The sequence below is a fragment of the Fusarium vanettenii genome (genome assembly GCF_000151355.1).
Source record: "Fusarium vanettenii 77-13-4 chromosome 3 genomic scaffold NECHAsca_44_chr3_2_0, whole genome shotgun sequence".
In the NCBI taxonomy this organism is placed as follows: Eukaryota; Fungi; Ascomycota; class Sordariomycetes; order Hypocreales; family Nectriaceae; genus Fusarium; species Fusarium vanettenii.
The window spans coordinates 65,210-88,602 of record NW_003315844.1 but is presented as its reverse complement, the minus strand read 5'-3'; the positions used below and the strand labels follow the sequence as shown (position 1 = coordinate 88,602).

The 23,393-nt window shown below is 51.6% G+C and overlaps 9 protein-coding genes across 9 annotated transcripts; 5 read left to right on the top strand and 4 right to left on the bottom strand.

Moving 5' to 3' along the window:
- Positions 1 to 121: 121 nt before the first annotated feature.
- NECHADRAFT_77207 (uncharacterized protein) lies at positions 122 to 2,575 on the top strand (the record flags this gene model as incomplete). Its single annotated transcript, XM_003041547.1, has 2 exons — positions 122 to 127; positions 377 to 2,575. The coding sequence occupies 2 exons, from the start codon at positions 122 to 124 to the stop codon at positions 2,573 to 2,575; spliced, it is 2,205 nt and encodes a 734-aa protein (XP_003041593.1).
- Positions 2,576 to 3,491: 916 nt separating this feature from the next.
- On the top strand, positions 3,492 to 3,668 carry NECHADRAFT_9974 (uncharacterized protein; the record flags this gene model as incomplete). Its single annotated transcript, XM_003041546.1, has 1 exon — positions 3,492 to 3,668. A coding segment is annotated over one exon (177 nt), but the record flags the coding sequence as incomplete, so codon positions are not given.
- Positions 3,669 to 4,148: 480 nt separating this feature from the next.
- NECHADRAFT_34976 (uncharacterized protein) lies at positions 4,149 to 6,605 on the top strand (the record flags this gene model as incomplete). Its single annotated transcript, XM_003041545.1, has 4 exons — positions 4,149 to 4,614; positions 4,795 to 5,221; positions 5,693 to 6,110; positions 6,225 to 6,605. The coding sequence occupies 4 exons, from the start codon at positions 4,149 to 4,151 to the stop codon at positions 6,603 to 6,605; spliced, it is 1,692 nt and encodes a 563-aa protein (XP_003041591.1).
- Positions 6,606 to 7,029: 424 nt separating this feature from the next.
- Positions 7,030 to 8,273, bottom strand: NECHADRAFT_77205 (uncharacterized protein; the record flags this gene model as incomplete). Its single annotated transcript, XM_003041493.1, has 2 exons — positions 7,030 to 8,074; positions 8,131 to 8,273. The coding sequence occupies 2 exons, from the start codon at positions 8,271 to 8,273 to the stop codon at positions 7,030 to 7,032; spliced, it is 1,188 nt and encodes a 395-aa protein (XP_003041539.1).
- A 923-nt stretch (positions 8,274 to 9,196) lies between these two features.
- NECHADRAFT_105943 (uncharacterized protein) lies at positions 9,197 to 9,544 on the bottom strand (the record flags this gene model as incomplete). The annotated part of the gene is made up of 2 exons (XM_003041492.1): positions 9,197 to 9,375; positions 9,430 to 9,544. The coding sequence occupies 2 exons, from the start codon at positions 9,542 to 9,544 to the stop codon at positions 9,197 to 9,199; spliced, it is 294 nt and encodes a 97-aa protein (XP_003041538.1).
- A 2,885-nt stretch (positions 9,545 to 12,429) lies between these two features.
- On the top strand, positions 12,430 to 14,228 carry NECHADRAFT_58738 (uncharacterized protein). The gene has a single exon (XM_003041544.1). The coding sequence runs from the start codon at positions 12,470 to 12,472 to the stop codon at positions 13,985 to 13,987; it is 1,518 nt and encodes a 505-aa protein (XP_003041590.1). The 5' UTR covers positions 12,430 to 12,469; the 3' UTR covers positions 13,988 to 14,228.
- A 235-nt stretch (positions 14,229 to 14,463) lies between these two features.
- Positions 14,464 to 15,048, bottom strand: NECHADRAFT_8529 (uncharacterized protein; the record flags this gene model as incomplete). Its single annotated transcript, XM_003041491.1, has 1 exon — positions 14,464 to 15,048. A coding segment is annotated over one exon (585 nt), but the record flags the coding sequence as incomplete, so codon positions are not given.
- A 5,647-nt stretch (positions 15,049 to 20,695) lies between these two features.
- Positions 20,696 to 22,458, top strand: NECHADRAFT_35018 (uncharacterized protein; the record flags this gene model as incomplete). Its single annotated transcript, XM_003041543.1, has 3 exons — positions 20,696 to 20,851; positions 20,906 to 22,101; positions 22,209 to 22,458. 3 exons carry the CDS (start codon positions 20,696 to 20,698, stop codon positions 22,456 to 22,458), a joined length of 1,602 nt encoding a protein of 533 aa, XP_003041589.1.
- A 67-nt stretch (positions 22,459 to 22,525) lies between these two features.
- On the bottom strand, positions 22,526 to 23,209 carry NECHADRAFT_34884 (uncharacterized protein; the record flags this gene model as incomplete). Its single annotated transcript, XM_003041490.1, has 1 exon — positions 22,526 to 23,209. The coding sequence occupies one exon, from the start codon at positions 23,207 to 23,209 to the stop codon at positions 22,526 to 22,528; it is 684 nt and encodes a 227-aa protein (XP_003041536.1).
- Between the last annotated feature and the right edge of the window lie 184 nt (positions 23,210 to 23,393).

The following is a 23,393-nucleotide window of genomic DNA, read 5'->3' as shown; positions in this document are numbered from 1 at the left end:
GATCAGGTCGAGTCGGGCAAAGGCTTTGCGAAAGACCAAGGTTTCCATCATCCAGAAGAAGTCACGTGGGCTAATAACTATGCCGTGGAAAATTGGGTATCAATGCATATTTTGATCGGTCATGATTGTAAGAAACCTTCGCAACCTCTTAATAGGACTTCTCCCTTGGCAAAATCCATAGCCCTCAAAAACACTTAACTTATCTTGCTTTGGAGAATAGAAACTGGCAAAGTTTGAAGATCAGAAGTCTCGGAAGCCATGTCTGGCATACAACCAACAGGAACATCGGAGACAAGCCAGTTGGCAGAGCCTTGTCTTTCAGAAGAGGCATGTGGCTCATTCACAATTCACACAAAATCACTGACATGACTAATAGTGCCCCGTCTGCGACAAATTGCTAAGTCTGCTTCAAGTGCCGGTTGGTCTCCCAAGGCCTAGTTATCCAGATTGCCGCATAGACTGGCCGGAAGTCTTGACATCCGGATGCCCCTACCACCCAAAGCTGCTTGCCGCTATCCTAGGGGTTGACTTAAAGCCCAATGCTGCGGAAGACATAGCTCTTTTGCCGTTTCGAGGATATGACCACATTCAAATTGTCGCCACTATCAAGTCTTCAGATGGCGAGAAGCAATTCGGATCAGGGGAGCTGCAACTGCTTTCAAAAGTACAGGATGGCCGAACAATCAAGGGCCCAGGGAAACTTGTCAACCCACAATGGATCCAGTCTGGTCTGGTTAGACAGTGGAATAAGAAATGTCTTGCTCTACATGGGAATGCCTGCGGGTCAGCATCGGAATTCGGACATGGAATTCAGCCAACATGGGTCATCGACGTTCAGCGTCAATGCCTCGTGCGACCATTGCCCTCCGATAAGTATGTAGCTTTAAGCTATGTATGGGGCAAAGTACCTACTTTCATGACAAAACTCAACAACATTGCTCAGCTACAGAAACCCTCGTCGTTGGCCGCTGGCAATACAGACATACCCATCCCAAGGACCATTCGGGATGCCATGAGCTGTGTTCAAGAGCTTGGTGAGCGATATCTTTGGACAGATTCTTTGTGCATCGTCCAAGATGACTTTTCACTGAAAAGTACCGAGATCAACAACATGGCGGCTATTTACTCCAACGCTACCTTGACGATAATTGCCGCAGACGGACTCGACGCTGACAGCGGTCTTCCGGGGCTTGAGGGTCTCACTTCACCGAGGTTTGCGGAACAGAAGATTCATACATTACGGCCTGGGATTGAGATCGTTGAGAGCATCGGACCCTCCCCTGGGCTATACGCGGAACCCACAAAATGGAGTACACGCGGATGGACATATCAAGAGTACGTCTTCTCGCAACGCAGACTTCTCTTCGAGGGCGGCTGGGTACGATGGATCTGCGCCCGTGATACCTGGTGTGAGGTTGGAGAGGCGCGCGACGCAGATGGTGCTGGAAAAGATGTACGCAGAGCCATCTCCAGGCCCGTCCCGAATCTGGAACTGCTCAACTCCATGATCAATCAGTACAATAGGAGGGATCTGACGTACCCGGAAGACGCCCTGAACGGATTGACTGGTGTCCTCAATTCTTTCACGCCTAGATTTGTTGGAGGGTTCATCTCTGGTCTTCCAGCCGCCATCTTTCACATCGCAGTCCTGTGGGAGCCCTTTGATACACTTACTCGACGACAGGCAGTAACATATTCACATACAGATGTCTGCTTACCGAGCTGGAGCTGGATAGGTTGGAAAGGCGGACTTGCGCCATTCGCCTGGTCGCCAGCCTTGGACTTTGTGAGGTCAAGCAAAATCAGGGAGGGAGCACGTTTCTTTGACAGAGTCAAGCCCCTTGTGGAATGGAGCTGGAGAAAGAATCTCAAAGCAGAAAGCACCCGAATTCATTGCACGTGGTTCGATTACCAGCAGAGGTTCTCTAGGAAGAACTTAAATGCACCACCTCCTTGTCCCCCGGGCTGGACGAGACACGAAACCAAACCTCCGTCTTCAGTAGAGGAATTCATTTACGAGGGACCAAAACCGGGTTATCCACCGCATTACTTTTACAAGCATGAATCAGAGCCAGAGTCTGAGTTTTGGTATCCAATCCCATTGCCAGACGCATCACCTCTGATAGGAACCCAGATAGCTGCACCGTTCATTTCTTGCCAGACGAAAAGAGCGTTCGCATATCGTGGTGAGGTCATCACGCCGACGTACAGAAGAGGCGGTATAGTTGTATCGCTTCGAGGCGTGACATCTACGTGGCTTGGGGCTCTGAGGCTGCACGAAAGACCTACATGGATGGAAAGAGGTACAGATGATATCAGTAACCAACCTATAGAACTGGTCGAGGTCGCCCTTGGGTCTGTCCCTGAAGATGCTCGAAAGTGGCTGCCGTATCATCAGGTGCTGGACGAATGGGATCATGAGGAGAGGCCGAAAAATGGTGATTTTTACGAATATTACTTTGTCTTGTGGGTTGAGAGGAAAGGTGATGTTGCGTATAGGAGGGGCCTGGGGCGGGTAGAGCGGCAACTCTGGGAGGCACAGGCAAGAGAGAGTATTGAATTGACTCTTGGATGAATTCATACAAGTCCTTATTAGGCTGGATCTATTTTTCCCACAACGCTGGCAGCAAGGTGGGGAGATCGCGGAATTTTAGTTGTGCTTCATTGCCTCCAGACCATGACAACTTTCGCAGTGATAAGCCACTCTTTTCGTCAACCTGGATCGATCGTTCTGGGCCTCGGAAACTTGGCGATTATTGGTTGATCGAGCGACTTCATTGGATGTGCCTCGTTAGTGGCTTGAAGCTGAACACCCTTCAAGACAACCAGGCTCTCAGCTGATGGTGATGTCGCCACCAGAAAAATGAAATACAACTTGGATCGCTTGATCTCTTAACTTGTTTAAACCCCAAAATCTTCTTCAGAGAATATGGCAATTCATCCTAAAGCGAGCAACACAGCGGAGTCTTTCCCGGAACACCATGATCCACGACGCATCACACCAGCTACAGCCTATCGGAGGGACAGCGCTCCTCGCCGTCGAGCAGTCCCAGGACAACCATCCCGCGCGTTCTGGCCCTGGCGCTCATGCAAGTGACAGCGCTCCTACCATCAATCATGTCACAGAGCCTGTTGTCCTGAGCTGGGAACAGCGCTTCACTGTCGATGGCAGGGTGTACTTTGTCGACCGTTTGAGTGGCTCCGAGTCCTTGCGTGACCCTCTGTATGGAATCCGTCAGCTTGGTCCCCTACCAGGAGGGTGGGAAATCCGATGGAATAGCGACTGCAAGCCACTTTTCTTCAACCTGCAGACAAGGGTCGCGACCATCCAGGACCCAAGAACCACCCCAGCCCTTACAGAAACGCTGGGTCAGTTGCCGGCAGGGTGGAGGATGTCCTGCATTCAAGGCAAGATATGTTTCTGGAACAGCAACCTCCGTAAGGCTACCACGCAAGATCCGCGTTTGGCGGGCAGATCCCTGCCTCCGGGTTGGGAGGAACGATATGACCCTGCATCGGGTCGCGCATACTTTGTAAATCACAACACGGAAACTACAACCTGGGAGCACCCAAGCCCTTTACCAGATGGTTGGGAGGCTCGAGCAACGTCAGACGGGAGAGCCTATTACGTAAATCATAACACCAAGACGACTAGCTGGGACGACCCGAGAGACGGCGAAACGACTCTCTTGCCAGCGGAATGGGAGTTGACTTGGACCACGAACGGCTCGCCCTCTGTACTCGATAGGTCAACAGGCCTGACCACTCTGTTAGACGCCCCGATCACAGATATTCAAACTGGGTGGACATTCAAAGAAGAGCTCAGGGATGGATGGTCGATACTGCACACGCCAGAAGGGCACATTTACTTTGCCAACTCGGTTTCTATGGTCACTACTTGGAGTGATCCTCGATACAAGATCCTGCTGCCTGAGCCACATGCGAGCATCCATAGCTCAGTCGCAACCGCACCCAGCAATTTACCAACAACTCAGTCAAATCCAGCTCAACAGTCTGCCTATCTGTCGCCAAAGAGCTCCGTGAGGAGAAAGCCAGTAGCGATACATCAATCAAATCGCAGTGAAGGCTCTGTCAAAACACCGAATCAGTCAGAGTTTGAGGTCAGCGTTGACTCAGTTGTATCCCGCATGGGGACCATAACTATCCGAGAAGAGGAAGGAGAGTCTGAGTCAGAGTCAGAGCCGGAAGGCGAATCGACCGCTCCTCTATTCGGTTACCGCCCTATAAAATCACCCACTCACATCCGCGTCCTCGACATTCATCCAGCAGCTGGGCTCGACCAACCGATAGCCTGCACTATACGCCACGTCAACCTCGACCACAGGCCTCCTTTTGAAGCGCTGAGCTACACGTGGGGTGGAAAAGAGAATCAAACGAGTATCTTTCTCAACGGACAGCCCTTCATGGTGATGGAGAACGCGGCGGCAGTGCTCCGCCGGCTTCGGGTTTCCGGGCAGATGCGAACTATCTGGGTGGATGCCATTTGCATCAACCAGCGTGACAAGGTAGAAAAGGGATACCAACTCCCATTGATGACGAGGATATACCAGGAGGCGCAGCAAGTGTGTGTGTGGCTGGGAGAGCTGACGGAAAGTGCGCTGATCGGGATGAAGAGTATCAATAACGGCCGCATCCTCAATAACGCCATGTCCTGGCATGGTTGGAAGGCAGAGAGGAAGCATGGCGGTCTGCTGTTGCCCCTTTCGCAAAGATTCAAGGGTGGCAGCTCCATGCAGGACTCGAGTCATCGCGCGTACGAGTTCGAGCACGGAGAGATTCGGGAGCCGCTCAATAGGCCGTGGTGGGACCGCGTGCGGATCATGCAAGAGGCCATCGTTGCCAAGAAGATTGTGATCATGTGCGGAGACCAGACTGCGACCTGGGATCGGATCGAGGTAGCAATCAAGAACTCCATCTGGAGGGCGCCAGGGCCTGAGGATGAGTTTGGACTTGGTGATAACAAGCATGCCCACCTCTTCAATGACAAGTACCTGACAGTCAATGAATATCGTCAGAAGTGGGCACAGGGAGTTTTCCATGTCTCGGTTTACAAGATGCTCTACGATTTTAGGGGGCTTCGCTGTTCAAACGCCCGGGACAGAATCTATGGCTTCCTGGGATTGACATCTCTCGTGTCGCATCCTGACTTTAAGGCTGACTACAAGGCACGGGTTTGGAGGTCATACGCCCGGTTTGCAAAGTCTATGATCAAACACACTGGCACGCTGGATATCTTGAATTGCATGAGGGAGTGGAGAACTGTGGAATCCAGGGAAGAGCCCCCTTTGGTGTTTAGTATGCTCGACCAAGCTCGGTATCACGATATCCGCGGCCTCGTGGCTGATAGACCAGGAGATAAGCCCAGGATGGGCTGGGTGCGGCTTCCCCCGGGTTGGGAGAGAGTGCAGCAAAGCAAGGACTCTTTTTACTATATGGACAGGAACACAGGGATGCGGCATGAAAGGAGTCCATTTGAGGGCCAGCCGCCATCAGCGGCACAAGAGATCAGTCTGCAGAAGGTTCTCCCCGAAGGCTGGACAAAGACATGGGACAACCTGGGCAAAGCCAGAGTCGCATATGACCCAGCCTATCAGCCATATCGACTACCCCAGAAACTGGTCAAAGACCTCGCCAAGCTCCCCACTTGGGTGCCCAACTGGGCCGGAAAGAGGCATCTCGATCCCGCACCACTCCTTGACTGGTCCGAGACTGAGCCCTTGTACTGCGCAGGTAGTAGGTTGGGCCCTGCCACTGTGTATCCATCTACAAACCTCCGCATGCTTGTCGTGGAAGGTATAGAGTTTGATCTCATCTCTCACCTCTCCGACGCCTGGCATCCAGAGTCAGACGTGTTCGAGTTGTCGCGTCGCCAAGCCAGCGAGCTCGAGAAGTGGGAAACCCTCGCCATGGCCGAGCTAGGGCCAGCCTGCCCGTACGGCGGGGGTAAAGCTCGTAGAGAAGCTCTCTGGCGGACACACATAGCTGACTTTGCAGGGAAGAAGGCTGCTCCAACCTCTCTTGGCTGGGCTGTGGAGTGCTGGTACGATCGAGATGGGTGGGCCAAGCCGCTCGTCGATCCAGCGAACTTGGTCTCGAGCATATACCACATGCGAAGCTTCTGGTCGAAAGCCATGCAACATGGAGCCGAGATGCAAAGGATGACCCAATACGTGAGAGACTTTTGCAGGGAGTGGAACAAGAAGCCCGAGAAGACAGACGAGGAAATTGAAGCCATGGGCCTCAGAGAAACTCTAAGGTGGATTGGTTCTGAGGCAACTGGCGAGTTCAAGCTCGAAGAGAGTGCCTGCAAAGAGTACGGCAATTGTGTACGTCGGATCTATCAAGCCTGTGCCCACCGGAGGCTCCTCGTCACTTCCAGGGGGTACCTCGGCCTAGCTCCCTGGAATGCGCGGGTAGGAGATGCCATTTTTGTCCTGAAGGGGGGCAAGACGCCGTTTCTGCTTCGGGAACATGAGGCACCGGGTCAAGAGCATAGGCTAGTTGGCGAGGCTTTCGTGTATGGGATAATGGCTGGGGAGGCTGTCGATCTTGTTCCAGAGGTGAAACAGGTTCGGTTGTTGTAGGGGGTTCGAGGCATGGCATGTGTGGAGAGGTAAATTTCGCGCACGGAAGACATTGGCCAGACCTTAATGTTGGATCATCTTTTTAGCAAGCAGTACTACCGAATAATCCGCTATTGTTCAAGCCGGTTCAGCTACAACACCTATTCGTAATGATCATCTGGGGCGATGCCTATAGCACGCTTTGCTTCCGAATCGTGTCGTGAGGAGTTAAGTATTATGCTTAGAGCAACTTGTAATTCTTTCATGCGGCTTCGAAACTTGATCTTTAATGTGCTCCAACAGCTGATGACCCAGTGTTGCTGGGCTGGTCCGAACAGATTAGATACCTGGAGACGTGAGCCCAGGAATATCTGTGATCGCTACGAGAGTTCAATTAACCGCTCTAATAGGCCGTCCCGTCGCGACCAAGAGCCAAATCAAGCTTTTATCTCAAATCAATTTTCTTCTCCCGGCTATCATGGCCATCTCCCCTTCGCTCATCCTTGCACCCAGGCCTCTCATAACATCCAAGCGGGGCTTGTTGCCTCCATCTTGCGTACTGCGCTGCGCCCCTGGCGCTGGAAAATGTAGGACTGATCGCTCCGCTCCTTTCGAGCAGTTGCCCGGCGTCAACTCCCCCCTGACCGAAAACATAGCCATGACCACTACCCTCAATTGCCTCTCGAATGGTGTCAAGGAAGGCTGGATGCGTCGAGTTTTCTCCGGCGAGCCAGACCCTCGTGAGTTTCATGGGCAGGCGGCTGACTAGCATCTTCAATCTGCTGCCAATGTAGGCCCAGTAGGCCTCCTCAGATTGGAAACCCCCACGGGCATTAAGTCCAGCCGTCAGATCCACAAACCCATAGATAATATCCGGGAACTCTGGAAATGACCCCTGTGTCTTCATCACTTCGGCCCGGAAGTCCGTCTCAGTGAGCCCTACCACCATAACCTTTTCCAGCGGCATAGATTGCTCTTCGTTGAAGCAAAGGTCCAAGTTGTCGTAGTCCTCGCATAGACCAAGTCCATGACCCGCCATAACAGCATGTGCCTCGGTCAGCTCTTCAGGGTATCCTACCCCTGGCCCGAAAGGGAAACCTGGGTCTGCGTAGGGTAGTTCTTCGCAGAAGTCAGAGCACACCCAAGGTCGCAGACTAGCGTACTCAAGAGCGTCTATGAGATCGTAGTCTGCGAGGCCTGGCATTGGTGGAGTTGTTACAACGACCCTATCGAGCGGATTGATAGGAGCCAGAGCGGTAGTGGCAGCGTCACGAAGGGAGGTAAGCATTTCTGCCAAGGTGCCGACGTCTGGTGTTGCCGGCCTCCTGAGCTTCTTGTTGATAGACCTGCGCCATTTCCTCCATCGGTTCAGTGGAGGGGGAGCCTCCGGTAAAGCGATAAGTCGAGCCATGAGCGCGGTGTAGTCTGGTTTGGCGCGGACGAAAGCGAGATCCAAGACAGTACCATTGTGGAGATGTGCCGCCGCAGTCCTGTTTCTTCAGTTAATCGACTTGCGTATCGGTTTGTGTGAGGAGGGAGTACGTACCCAGAGGAAAAGGAGAGCCCGAACCCTATTCCGGGTGCTGTGTAAACCCCGGAAGGGACGCAATCATGTTTCTGGCAAGGGGGGAAAATCTCAGATGCATCGACAGCGAGGACGAAAAGTGCAAAAAGATTTTGCAGCTTCATCGCTTGAAAGGGGGAGGGCTAACGCGTAGTGTTGCGTGCACCGATAGGCTGAAAGTGATGGTCAAAAGCGTATTTGAGAGGTAGAAGTTTTAACGTATGATAGGTACTTTTAATATGAGCTGAGTTTATGCAAGGGGCTGACTAAGATACTTATTTGCTCGTTTAACTGTGGCGGGCGTAGCCCGTGCATCGTATATCTCAACCAACAGATGGTCCTCGCCTTGGGATGAAGACCGTATCAACAGCCTCCCGGGATACTGGTTAGAGCTATTAAAAAGCATGAGCCTGGCTTCTTAGAGATTCTATCCCCTAATGGCCTAGCAATTGAAGAGGCAGGATAGCAACGAATCATGATCTGTCACTCCTCAGCTCCCAAATCAGCTATTATCCACTCCACCTTACCAGACTCGTCACCTTCCTTCAAGAACTCAACCTCAGACTGCTCCCGATTCGCGTCCTTGATCACCTCATCCCGCGAATAGTCATCACCGAGGGTACCAATACTATCCTTTTCGGCCTCTGTCGCCACATCGCCATCCAGCGACAGGGGTAGTGGGTAACCGACTCAGGGAAATTCTGGAGAAGACTTGAGATGGGTGAATTACAGCGGCGTTGAAAAATGATTTGACCTCATAGCATACCCAGAGGGCAGGCATGTGGATAAGAAAGTTGATCGAGAGTTGGTGGATGTTATCCTTGAGTAGGTAGAGAAGTTTTTTATTCCTCGAAGTAAAATAACGAGTGACTATAGTTAGGTTAAACACAAAGCATCATGCTTCCCCCGCACGGTTTCCACCTCTATCCACCATAGAAGCTGGACAATGAGATCTAACTAGACAAGACCATTCCACCCATCCTGTTTCAGGGGCCAGTTGATTCAGCAAAGAGCGTGTATAATCAAGTCAGCTGCTTAAGCAAACCGCTTAACAGGTGTCGCTCTTGCCGTTACCGTGGTCCTTGCAGCCACCGGTGCAGAGCTTGGTGTATCGGATGTCGCCGTGCTTGCCGCCCTCGCAGTAGAAGAGGGAGTTCTGGGCGCGGGTGAAGTCGTTGGGCTGCTTGGCTGCCTTGAGGGCCTGGTTGATCTGGTTGCTGTAGTCGCCTTCGAATGGTTAGTATGGGCTATAGCTGTGACGCAGGCGTTGAGTTGGGTTACCGATGTTGAGGAGAGTGCTGCCACAGTAGCTGATGCCAGCCTTGCAGTTGCGAGCCTCGCCGAGAGAGGCGAGGGTGGCGGTGAGGAGGAACATGGGAGCAGCGATCTTAACCATTTCAACAGTTTTGAAGATTGAAGTTGGTGGTTTGGTTGGTAAGAGTGTGGAGTGGTGGGAGAGGCTTGTGAGTGCTTGTTGATGAGAGAGAATTGATGAGGACAAAGGTTGACTTATATAGTTTTGGATTTCCATTCCTCCTCACATTGGTTACCCCATCCTCACATCCTCGTAATTCCTCGCAACGCCTTACGTTGATCTCACAGAGCTTCAAGCTAAAAGTCGGCAGAGGTCTGTGTTGCATGGCCTGTCATTATGGCCCTCCTCATGATGTTGGCTTGATGCCGATCCTTGACTCAAGTCGTGTAATCGTCTCGTTTTGGTGAAGGGTTTGCGACTCGAAGATCCATACTCTACCATTTCGGTGAAACATGAACGCTGGCTGGTTCTCAGTGTTGCGTCCTGGGAATAAGTTGCGGAGAGTAAGCCGCATGTCTCAGCTAAGGGAACAAGTTGGACAATGAACAGCATCTCTCAGCTGTAGCGGAGTCACGACGTGGAGCAGAGTGGGGCAGAGTGGTCATGATGAACAAGAAACAAGTCCAATCGGGACCTGACGCTTGACAGGGCTCACAGCGAGCCGAGGGGGACGCGGAGGATTTTCATGCAGGTCCGGCTAATGCGGCGGCCAAAAATAGTGTTGAATTGTCTGGGTGGCTCATCAACTTGCCCAGATAAGCGGATTCATATGCAGGTCGCAACAATCTAGTCTCTCTTGGCTTGCTGACGGCATCCTTCCCGCTATATCTGAGACAGCCACAGGCTTGGCTTACTGATCGACTGGCTACATAGCGACTACCCATACTCCCCGACGTCCCGGGGCCTTGATGTTGGTTTCTCGGTATTCCATTACCAAAAGTATTGACCTCTTGCAGTGAAGCGTTTATGCACACGCAGCTCGCAAAGAACAGTTCACTCTCTGCAGGCTTTGCAAGCGGTGATCCCTCTGAAAGCGGTCATCTCTTTGCCGCATCAGGCGATCGGATATCTTGAAATTCATCATCTAACGTCGTTACCGAATGATAGATAAAATGAGTACGCAGGGTGTAGGTCGCAATGTATAGGCATGTTGCGCAAGTGAGCTATTCAGCAGGAGATAGCGGTACCAAACCCAAACTCTGTGCTCCCAAGTCCCTTCTTCAACATATACGTGCGCTATATTTTCTATTTAATAACACGAAGATTCAGGTTATCGCCGTATTTGCACGTAATGGCTCCTCATACTGAATGGCCACCACGTCAGTGGCAATATCTAGGGTAATGGAGCGTATTTGCCCTGGCTGCGATGATTAAAGTTTGACCACCATGATAGCTGCATGAGCAAGGACTTTTTTTCTAAATAAATCAGGAATGAATCCGTGCCATCCCAGTATTTGCGAGATGCATGAAGGCGATCATGATTCGAGGCCACGCTACACACTAGAGCATACACTCTCGTGGGACTTCTCAGTGGTCTTTTAGAGATGTCATCAATAAAAAGAACATTTATGCCGGAATGAGTTTTACTTCAAGATATTTGACTATGTTTCATCTATTTATTACTCTTCAGTCTTCACTTATTCGCAAGCGAACTCTCTGCGACAACTAAATCGGTCATCCTGGGCACGCCACCTAGAGTATTACCAATGGCTACCGCGGCGCCGAAGTTCCTGCTGGTCCAACTCGTACCAGTCATTCTTATAGTTTGCCAACCTAGACCTCGTTATCATGCCTATAGACTTTTTTATCGTGGTCAATACGCCGCTCTCTCAGAGGATATTTGGAACGTAGGGCACATAGACGATGAAAAAGCCGCAAGTAATTTCTGCCGTGACCTAAAAGACAAGTGTTTTAAGTTTCCAGATGCCGTGTTTTGAGTCGCCGTATGCAAAGGTCGAGGCGAGCCTGAATGCCGCCGAGACATAAGCACTGCATTCCAACCATTAGAGATGTTAGGCAAAATGCACAACAAGGATAAACCCACAGTAGACAAAACTAAAATCACAGAAACACCAAGTGTCTTCTTGTATCCCATATCGAGCTTCCAAATGACACGCCGAGGTAGCAACATGATAGTCATGTCGCAAATGACATGAATTGCCGCTGAAGAAACTTGCAGATGGAACAGTTACAAACGCTTGCCCTCGACCCTCAAGTCTCACATGGCCTCATGAGGGATACACTGAAGGTTCAGTGCAACGATGATAGCTATGTTGGCATTGATTTGGACGAAGATAAGGCTGACGAATCCCCACCAAAACGCGCCCTTGGCTCTCGAATACAACATTGTAACTACCCGGACTCTGCTTTGGAATAAGCTTTTTCAAGCCTATGTACAATGCTTCTGCTAAAGATTCAGGAATTCTGCGACCTTTGAATATGCCTAGTCCCTTGGAAGTTGGAGGAGAGGGTCTCAGAACTAACATCGTTACATCTCGTATTCGCCCCTCGGCATCTTCAGGGATCGGAGGTTATGTTTCGCACAATCTGCGGCCAAGAGTCTCGCCAAGCTAAACTCTCGACCAACATAGTCGCACGCGTCCAATCGGACCCCGAGCCGCTCTTGTTGGGATACCACGTAGAACTGCACAGACTGGTAGGGATCAACGTGCTGTCCGGTGACGTGGACTACAGGTTATGGGGCTTAGATATATAAAAATAGGCCTGAGTTACCAATCATCACTTGGGACGCTGCAACGGTTGGTTCATGGGGTTGAGGGCCTCCCAGTCATAAGCCATCATATTGTGCGGGTCATGTTTCACAGAGTCGCATTATACACTGAGAGCCAACAACTAACGAACCGACGCTGAACGGAGTCGGGCAACTCGCCGACTCGCCAGCTCGACTCATGAGCGGACCATAAAGACCTGCAATCATGGTTCCTGCCATCGAATTAATCCAAGCTCAAGTTTTTGTTTCTGCATAGCTTCCACTCCGTTGCAATCATGCCCCGTCAACAAGTCTATTATCTTCATCCCTTTGGATGGGAAAACGACCCCGACGAGGAGAGATTTCCCGTCTCCACTCTCGACTACCTTACCGCCTGCACCTACAACAATTATGCTCTGTTCTTCCGTCTAGATGATGCGGACAAGTCGAGAGCTGTCGAGGTGCTCAAAGCAGGTCTTGAGCGCACCCTCAGCCAAACCAGACACTACTGTGGCACAATCGAGAAGGACCCTGGCGGTGGTCATTCTTTCGTCAAGAAGAAGAACAGCACCGTCCGCTTCGTTGTCCAATGGCTAGACTCCCCCCACCATGACTACCCTTCCTTCGATGACATCGAGAAAAAGCACTTCAACGCCGTGGCTCTGGGCAACCTCGAACTCTGGAGCGTTCCCCCCATGACGTACGGCGAAAAGCCAGAAGCCGACCCAAACAATCACCCGGTCGCCTCGGCTTTCAAGGCGAATTTTGTCAAGGGCGGCCTGGTCTTTCATATTCATCATCACCACTACACCAACGATGTAATGGGGTGGTCTGGTCTAGTCCATCAGCTTGCCGAGAATTGCTTCGCCTTTGCCAACAAGACACCCTTCCCTGATTGGGACCCTTCCAATCTCGACTTGGCAAGGCTCTGCAAAATGGAACCTCCTGAGCATGAGAAGATCGATGGTCCTCCTCCCCAGCAGCGCCACCCTGACCACACCGAGGCCGTTTCCCTCTTGTTTCATCTGCCCAAGAGCAAGGCTGCTGAACTCAAAAGGTTGGCCACTCCTGAAGATGGTAGCTGGATCTCAACCTATGATGCATTTTCAGCCTTCATCTGGCGCACTCTTACACGTGTCCGTGCTCCTGTGTTCAACCCCGACATGTCGTCCAAGATCTTCTGGTCCGAGACGATTGACATGAGGAGGCGCTTCCACAACCCAAAGCCCCCAGCCCGCCTACAGCAAAATGCCATGTTCTCCGCTATATCCCCCACTGCGCCGGTGGAGCAGCCTAATGTGGGAGAGGTCATCTCGGAGTGGCCTCTGTGGCAGATCGCCGCCTATATCCGCAAGATGACCAACAGCGTCACCCAAGAGTCACTGGACAAAACACTGGAGATGGTTGCGACGGCTCGTGACAAGACTACCATGAACATACGTATCGACGCTCAGCCACCTTTGTCGATTCTGCAAGCCGATCACCGGGACGCCAGTGTCAGTAGGCTCGACTTTGGCTTCGCAACGCCCGTCACGTACCGCCATCTGATCAACCGAGTTACCACGGGCGTCATCATGATTTACCCACCGCGAGACCCTTCGCCTGAGTCAGATGAAGGACCCGAGTTTTCTATATTCTATGAGAAGAGGCTGGCTCAAGATTTGATCTCTGACCCTGCGTGGAATGAGTACTTTGAGTATCGAGGCATTGATGCCGAAGACGCAACTGAGTCTGTCAATGTCAATGTCAATGGAAAGATGAATGGTCACACAAGTGGCCATGCCAGTACTAACGACGAGAAGAATGGGCTGTGAGTGACAAGATGGACTGAGATGGAGGATTGGGCACCTTGGTCTGCTGAGTTCAGAACTACGACCATATTCATGGTTACATTGGATTTTCTTATCATTGCTTCGTCAATATACCAGGTTGCTTCTCATGCAGAAAAACTAGCACAAACTCCCGCAGCGGATGAGGGCAGCCTCGGAGACAGATCGGAGAAAGGTCGTAACCAATGAAGAACTAGCTTTCAATAGCAAGCTCATTCCTTTTATGAGGACAACCGCTTCTGCAGGCAGCATTCGCCATCCCCTAAATCAGCCTGATCAAACGTGATCTCCTCCTCCTCGAAGTCGTCCCCAACCACGTCCAATGTAACATCAAGCACCTCCATAGGCTCCGGCTCCGCTCTATCCGTCCAGAGGCCTTTGGAACTCGAAAACATCTCCGATTGAGTACTCTTATTACTCCTCGGACGGATAACGTGCAGCCGGTATGCAAAGATGATGCCCGGGGCCGTCTCGTAAGAATCCGCCTTTGTTCTCTCCACACCCCCGGATAGGCTTCCACCTACTTCAACTGGGACAGGGCCTGTGGGACCAGAGGCTGAAATTTCACCCTGGTTGCCAGTTCCTTTCTCCTTGGTTACTGTGAACGACTCGTTTGTGACCCGCAGACCAGATACAAGGTATATGGGTCTCTTGCCATACAGACCCGAGTCAATGTGCTCCTTCACTGAATCCAAGCTAATAAGAGCCTGGAGAAAGTCTTTTGAGAAAGGTGCCAAGAGAGATCGAACTTCGTGATCGACATTTCCATATTGAAGAAGATTTCGTCGGCTAGCCTCGTACAACACAGAGCCAGAAGCAAACTCGACAAACTTGGCAAAAAGACTGACTCCGCCCTTGCGGCTAATCTCGTTTGAGTGTGAGTGGTTCTTTTCCGTGATGACCTGTATCTCAGGCAGCTGTAGCGATGGGTCGGTGCGGGGTGATGCGATGACGTTGGTGGGACGGCCAGGATGCGTGATGACGGCTCCGAGCTGGAGGGGACCATCGGGGGTGAATGTAAAGTCGGGCGGGAGGAACCAAGTCTTCATCTTGATGAGGCCGAGTAAAAGATATGATTGAAAGAGATGTGAAGATGAGCAGACGACGAGTGACTTGTTGATCTTTACCCAGCCCCTAGCGCTTACTTGCGGCTTTAATTGGACTTCCCCAGTCCAGGCTGCAGCGCGGCTAAACAGTGAGCCTTGTGCACTTCTAAGGGAATCATGAAGGGACGTTGGTTTAAGCTTGGCCAATTGGCGTGTGAATTGGCTCAAGGAAACTCTCTAGTTTCGTGGCAAATATGTACGAAGCCAAAGCTTAAAGCCACTATTTCATCTCCCAGAGGCCCCTCCCACCGAAACGACAAAGGGTGCTCCAGCACCGCCATCTCACTAACGCCTATACATGAGTTGTGACACTGAATCGTACATGGCTGCCCAGGCCTTCCATGGATCCGACTTTTCGCTCCAGAACCAGATGGGATTAACAAACTTATGGTGCCCGGTCTGCTCCGGGGCCATCTTCTCCAACATGCTCAGCATCCCTTGTGTTTTCTTCAAGCTCTGAACAGGGCTTTGTTCTTTCGGTATAGGCAAAACAGAGGACAGTGCCTCTGCGTAGGCAATTGTGGATGCAACGATGCCAGCAGCAACCGCTGTGGCGATTGATGATCCAGGTTGGCAGATTGATGGACCAAAGCGCCCTGTTATTTCTCTGTGAATATTATCCGGCAAATCATCTCCAAATGTGCCAAGAACAGAGCCGGAGTAGCGATCAATTATGGGCGGGTTGCTGGCACTGAATGTGCCGTCGCAGTTTGTTGCTCGGATGGAGATGACGGATCTGTGTCGAGCGGGGAATGATTCGGCTTGATATGCCGCGTTATTGCCAGCACTTGCCAAGAAGACGACGTTTCCTTCTCGCTGGACGTCCTCGATGGCCTTGGCAATGTCTTCATCGTCATCGGGAAAGCCAAAGGACATGGAGATTACATCCACTTCCTCTTCTAGCCCAGCCCAACGGATCGCCTAGAGTTCCAATGTCAGTGAGCCCAAATCATTTTGACGCCAGATGACAAGCATACCTCTGCAATAGACCTGCTATCCGAAGAAAGCCCCTTACTGTCCCTGGCAACCCGTGCGATATACAAGTTGGCTAATGGAGCCGATTCCATGGCAAGACGAGCCATCAAACTGCCATGTCCATAATCGTCTCGTCTTGTCGTAACATCAGCATCAGACACTTGTCCATCTCCTACAAAGTCTCTCCATCCACGGATACATTTGGCCCTTGCCGCCTGGCTGAAAAAGGGTAGACTCGCATCATAGCCCGTGTCCAAAATGGCAATCTTGACAGGCTCAAATACTTGGTCCGACTTTTGTCGCCGCAGCATCATGATATGTCGACTGATGTGCTTCAAGTTGTCCAGCCACTCGCGGGCAACTATCGTCTTGCCCGCATGGAACGATGCCACCGGGGATCGGAGCTGCTGCTGAGATGTTTCAGCCTCTCTACACCTTGACAAGTATGATATACACTTGGGGTCGTTCTTGAAGGCAATGTTGACAAGCCTCGACAAAGGCTCGACAACCTTGGCATAGATTCGCCTTCTTCGCTCGTCCACCTGGAACTCCCCACTACCGGCCTTGGTGCCTGCAGAAGCTAATGTCGAGCCCTTGGCCTTCTTGTGTTTGGGGGTTTGGTCGATGGAGAAGAGCCTCTGATCCAAGCAGTTCGCGACAACCCTCGTAAAGATGTCTCGCTGCGTCGAGCTGGCCCAGTGACTTCTTTCTAGCTCATTAAGTAGCTGATTTGCAGCTCCGTGGTCTCGGTTCAACCGAGATGCGAGTGGTAGGTGATCCATCGACTTGAAAGGACGCCTGAGGCCAATCTCCAGTAAGACAATGGCAAGGGCCAGAATGTGGGGGAAAGGATGTGTAACTATCGGGTTGTCCATACTCTCAGCCACGGCATTCTGGGCATCAAATTCGAGGGACACGTAAGCTCTCAAAGCGAGCTGGTCCTTTGGGTGTTGTTGCTCATCAGTTTCCTGCATGAACCAGATATTGTGGCTCGTCCACCGCTCTCGCATCAAATCGGATCCGTAAAACTGCCAGAACGAGTGTGCAATAGCATGAACAAGTATGATCTTGTCCTTGTCCTTCAAATTGTAGCTCTCCACGGCTGTACGCAGTTGTAAACCTTGGCCAGGCGATAGAAAGCGCTCGAGAGCTGCTGGGGGACGAAGTGAGACAAGTCCAAGGCCCTGAATAAATCGCACTCTCAACTTGGCGAATGAAGGGTCTCGCAGGATTTGGCAGAAATAATCTGGGCTGACTTGGTCAAAGCTCGAGTCTTCATCACCCTCGTCCTCATCTTCATCGCTGCTCACGTCTCGAGCTAGGTTAAACCCGACAAGACGCTTTCGGGCTTTCGTTTGCCTAGGAAATTGAGTCAGACGCAAATAATAACAAACTCGCAACTTCTTACACAGGTACTCCGACCCAAAGATCTTGCCAGTAATTCATATCAGTTGTCGAAACCACCAACTCGAACTGTGCATGTTTGCTCTGAATCTGCGGGTTTCCATCCAGATAAAGCCTCGCAGGATGAGAGAGCAGATGCTCATCCCCACGCGGTTCAGATTTCAGGTGCCTAGGCCGATCGTGTCGGCAGGCCGAATGCTGGTGAAGAATTTGGAAGAGGTTTTCGTTGACATGTCGCGGGTAGTCGCTGGGCTCTGGTATCCGTGACCCTCCCATGATCTGATCAGCAGCCGTCTTTTTGTTGGGCTCTTCCTCACTAAGCCTGGCGAAGAATCTGTCGCACTGGTCTTTTGCTTGGCTACTATAACCGGGACCCATTTTGAAGTAGAGTAGGACGGATTTGTTCAACTTGGTCTTGTTCTCGGGCCTGAGAAGCCCGAGGATGCTAGAATAGCATTCCCATGCTGTAGTTTGCCTTCCGACTGGGTCAGGGAACTGAAATGCGCCATGTTAGCATGCAAACCGCAAGAATAGTCGCCAAGTTCGGGATAGGCCACAAGACACGCAGCTTCCGTTCGTCTGGGACAGTCCATTCTTCTGAGGGCAACATACCTTGCAGATCATCAGCAGGGTATGCAATAGACCTGTGGCAGCACCTTCGGCTTCCTGGTCTGTCTCATAGCCCCGGAGCGGCTCTTGGGCAATCTGGCCGAGCCTCGTTCCCACCTCCCCCGCAACGCGCTCCCTCTGCTGAATGCCACATCGCATGATGATGGGAAAGACCCCGATAGCGACCTTGGCCAGCAGCTCGCAAGCACCATGGCCGTCACCGTCTGTCGCCATCCTGCTAAAGCATCATCAGTCAAGGTTGTAGAAGAGTTGATTGCAGGATGAGGAATCCACTCAGGTCAGTTTCAGGCAACGGTATTGGATGTTGGCACAGCCTTGTCGTCCACTCATAGTCACGTGGGCTAGATGAGACCAGGGTCGTCTCCGCCTTCTCATCCATGTCAGCCAGACACTTGCACCAACACACACGAACCATGCGCCTCCTCGCAGGGCTCCCAAAATATGGATCTTTTGGATCTCACTTCCGCTGAGCTCTCGCAAAAATGTCTAGACCTGTTTGACCGATGTCTCGCTTCTCGACCTCAGACCCAGGATGGCGGGACGGCTCCACCCTCACAAGAGCAGCCCGAAGCGCCGTCAATCGATGAACGCCTCGAGTACAAGCTGGCAGACTTCAACCTTTGGATCGATGGCATCGGGGCATTAGCTTCCGCCAGAGCCTCGCTCGACTGGAGGCTCAATGAGCGGCCTATTGACCTGGAGCTAGTCAAAGGAAACCTGGTCATGCTGTACCAATCCTTGGAGGACTACAGAGACTTGCAAGAAAAACACCAGTCTCTCGAAGAAACCCTGCTCGACATCGAATCGGCCCTAGGAAGTCTCGCTTCCCTTGCACTGGCTGTCCGACGGACCGGAAGGCGGTCACGACTTCACAAAGCTGATCGCCTCTTCAACGAGGAAGAGCACTCCGAGTTGAAACAACACCTCGAGTGCATAGCAGTCCTCCGACCTGGGGAGAAAGGATACAGCAGCCACAGATTCAAGCAGAAGCTTAAAGCATTGACACCCGTTCAACAACGCCTAGTGGTGGCCAACTTGCGACGAAGGAATCGTTTTCTGCAAGCACGACGACACTCAACTGGTCTCAAAAGACGCAAACCCGACTTGTCATCGATTTCTGAAGATGCTGTCAACCAAGCACATCAACCAATCGCCTCTCCAGACTTGGATATTCCCATTACCACGCATCCTGTCGTCGAACAGCCGCCCAAACTCCCCAAAAACAGTGACGCGCCCACAATATCAGGGACATCGGCCTCAGTCCCCGAGAGTAAACTCAGATACACCGATCCAGCACTCAGGAAACTAGAGGCCTCAACACCACGAACCGAGGTTACACGCATCACAGCGACAGCTCACTACCCCCGACCCCAGCTCCCTGATAATAGCCAGCACATGTTCCAATGCCCGTGCTGCTATCAAACTTTGCCAGTTCAAGACGTGAAAACGAATTCCAGGTGGAGGTAGGTCGCCATTATGTATCGTCTAAGTTTTCTTTCTAATATTAATCAACAGAAAGCACTTGAGCGAGGATATTTGTCCGTATACCTGCGTCGTGGAGGATTGTCCCACGCCAGATGTCTACTACAGCACAAGGACGGCATTGGAACGCCACATTCGGCAAGACCACTCGCCCACTTGGCAATGCCCTTTGTGTTCGGATGAGCCACATTTCGCCTCCATGACGGATATGATGGAACATTTCATGGCCTCACACCCGGACACCGCTGAAGAAGACGACATCTCAACACTTATATCTCTCTCCACGCAGAGAAAGACAGGCATAGAAGCCTGCCCACTTTGTGATGTGGAAGGGATTGTTGACTCTCCGGAGTTGATCGACCATGTCTTGGAGCATGTTCATGATTTCTCTCTTCGTTCACTCCCATGGCCGGGGTCAAGTCATGTCAGCCTTGGAGACGAGGTGGGAACTTTTGACCTCGGATACAGCAAGTGTCCTTCCGTGATCGAGTGGCTGAGTGGCTTATCGGAAATGGGTGGCCACGGACGTCTTCAATTAACCCGGTTTGATCACAATCGAGTTACCACAGTGGAGGGCCAAACCCCGCCCCTTCAAAATGACGGTCTCCCTGTGGAGATTTACTTTGCTGACGAGCATGGAGATGAGTCGGCAGCTGCTGAGACAGACATCTCGCGACTTACTCAAGAGACACTTTCGAGCTCCGAAATGACCAACAATATCGACGATGCACCCCAGGATCCTGATAGTACTCCCATCGAACAACCACAAGACAAAGGGGAAAACGAACCTGCCCCTCAGAGCACAACCTCACGGTTCCGCAACAGAATCAGAAAGGTCTTTAACCTAGGAACTACTAAACCAGCCTCCAGTGATGCGCCAAAATCTGCGGCTACGCAACAAGATCTGAAAGGCAACACCAATCCGCATCCCCCCATGTACAGAGCCGCCATCGACTTATTCAATCGTTTGAAGGACGGGGAAGAGACTCTCTCCATAACCTCTTTTAACGAATTCGTCAGGTTTCAGCGCCCATCAGGCTATGAATATGATCAGACTTTCTTGATCAAAGACAGCTATAACTTTTCAGCGTTCCACATGGCCTGGGTGCAGTTAGGTACCAGCGCTCAAGGGCCCCTCCCGCCAAAAGACCTTTCCAGGCCCTTGACCCACTACTTCATCAGCAGTAGCCACAACAGCTACTTGGTCGGAGATCAATTAAACACCAAGGCCAACGCTGAGGCATATCGAGATGTATTAGTCCCCAGATTGAGAATTCTCGTGTTGAAGTTAACCTTCTGACTCTAGATTCTCTTACAAGGATGTCGATATGTTGAGATTGACGTTTGGGGCGGGGATCCCGTCAAGCCAGACGCCCGAGACTCCTCACAGACCCATCGGCCAAACACCTTGATGAGCAAGGTCAGCAAATCTCCCAAACCTGGATCACAGGTAGAACTTGGCGAGCCCATTGTCACTCATGGCTGGACTTTGATCCCCCCGTGTGGCTTCCGCGAAGTGTGTGCCATCATTGGAACTTCGGCCTTTGTGAACAACGATCTACCCATCATTGTCAGTCTTGAGGTGCATGCAGATACCGAGCAGCAGGAGGCGATGGTGAGGATCATGAAAGAGGAATGGGGGGAACTCCTTCTCGATGAACCTCTTGGGGGTTATGATCCGAGATTCCGTCTTCCAAAGTTGGGTGATCTGAGGCGCAGAATCCTCGTCAAGGTGAAGAAGAGCCCTGCTCGCGCCATCAAGACCGCTACCTCGAGCGACTCGGAAAGCTCGATTCAGGACCTGAAACCTATGAGCGACTCGAACCCTAAAGCAAAGTCATCCAGGATTGCCATCTGTCAGGCCCTCAGCGATCTTGCCATCTACACGCAAAGCGAGGCGTTCCGCGGCTTTGATACTCCAGCAGCAAGAAAGCCGTCTCACATCTTTTCTCTAAGCGAAACAAAGCTGCTTGAGCTTGATGAAGCAGACGGAACTGGGTTGCTTTTCCACAACAAAAATTACTTTATGGGCTGCTTCCCGTCTGGGCGCAGAATAGACTCATCTAACCCTGATCCATCGCTCTTCTGGCATATGGGTGTTCAAATGGTAGCCCTGAACTGGCATAGTCTTGATGAGGGCATGATGCTCCACCATGGCATGTTTGCCGATGAGGATGGGTGGGTTCTCAAACATGCACGATATCGGAACACCGATGGAATAGTTGAGTTTCAGCATGACGCCATACCAAGGGGCGCCAGGGATATTTCAATCACTATTTTCTCAGGCTTCGACATCCCGGATGATGCCGATGATGAACAATACCACATCAGACGTGACAAGAGTGTTTTACGTCCACAAGTCAAGGTCGAGTTTCACTGCGACCAGGATGAGGGTGATAAGGTCGAGCACAGATTCAAGACTGAGACAGGCAAGACCAAGGATCCTCGGTTCGGCGCCACTGGGTCAACTACCTCCTTCGACATCGGGTGGAGCCCACCAGAGTTGACCTTTGCAAGGTGAGTTAGGCTCCTTATCCTCTGGCCGAGGTGGCGTTTCCGTCTCTCAGTACAACCGTCATCAACTTTCTTCAAGCCATCCTTTGTAATAGCGCTACACAGATAGTCTATCAGGAACTAACCTGCTTTATCAGATTCAAGGTCGTGGATGTTCAAAAGTCTCTCGCTGCTCCACCATTGTTAGGTTGGGCGTGCATCCGCCTGGACCGCCTCCGTGAGGGATACCGTCTCATTGAACTCTCAGATGCTCGGGGGCGTGTGACTTCAGGAGTTCTACTGGTCAAGATTTCGATTGATGTAGACCCTCGTAGTATTCCGCGGGCTCGTCTATATCAAAAGTAAAGGCATATATTTCGGTTACATATTAAATCCTTCTTCCTCTATTCTGCCATGCCGCATTCTCGTAGCGCTAATTCGTTATCACTGGTGTCTTGCCATCCCACTCACTGCTCTCCGCCGCATCAACGAGCCACTTTCCAACGCTCGCTCTAGTAATAGATGGCATCCACGCACAGCCCTTTCCATCTTCAGGCCAGACCTTGACGTCCTTAGCGTCACCTTCGGCGAGCATACACGGTCGTGGGGAAACAAAGGGAAATCCGCTGTCGCGCACGAGCTGGTCGAGTTTGTTGTGGTCCTTGAGCCCGATGCCCATGCTTCCGTGACTGAAGATGATTTTTCCGGGAAGATTCATGGAGCGCCAGGAAGACCCGGCACCTTGGGCTGAGTTTACGATCAGCTTGGGTTTGTAAGGGAGGTTGGCCTGCGAGATGGCAGCAAGCAAGACGCGCATGCTCGAGGTCAAAAAGTCGGGTGTAGTATCAGGACGCAGAGCTGCAAAAGGCGACTCTGAAGTGCGAACCTGGGCAAGCGCTGATATGATTGCTTTGGGAGGCTCGGGAGTTGTGAGGCCGGCGAGGACGTCGGCTTGAGAAGTGGGTGTGCCCTTGACGAGGGTGAGGTTGGTGTGGGAGGGAAGGGATGTGGCGGATGGGTTGCGGACAAGGGCGGTGACAGTGTGGCCTCTGGAGAGGGCTTCTTGGATGGCAAGAGAGCCGTTGCGGCCGGTTCCACCGATGACGAAGATGTGCATGTTGAAGATGAGGTTGTGGTTGTGAGTGTGCTTGTGTAAGTTTGGAGCTCTTGGCTGAGTTGGTTGTAAAGAAGAGTGTAGCTGTGAAGGACAAACAGGTGTCTTTTATTGAGGTAGATGAAGTTGCTGATGAGGATGAAGAGATAGAAGAGGATATCCCATCCAAACCCTTTATAGTCAAGAG

What these genes read in the sequence shown, in the direction of transcription:
- NECHADRAFT_58738 (XM_003041544.1), top strand. Translation starts at nt 12,470, where the DNA reads ATGCCCCGTCAACAAGTCTATTATCTTCATCCCTTTGGATGGGAAAAC.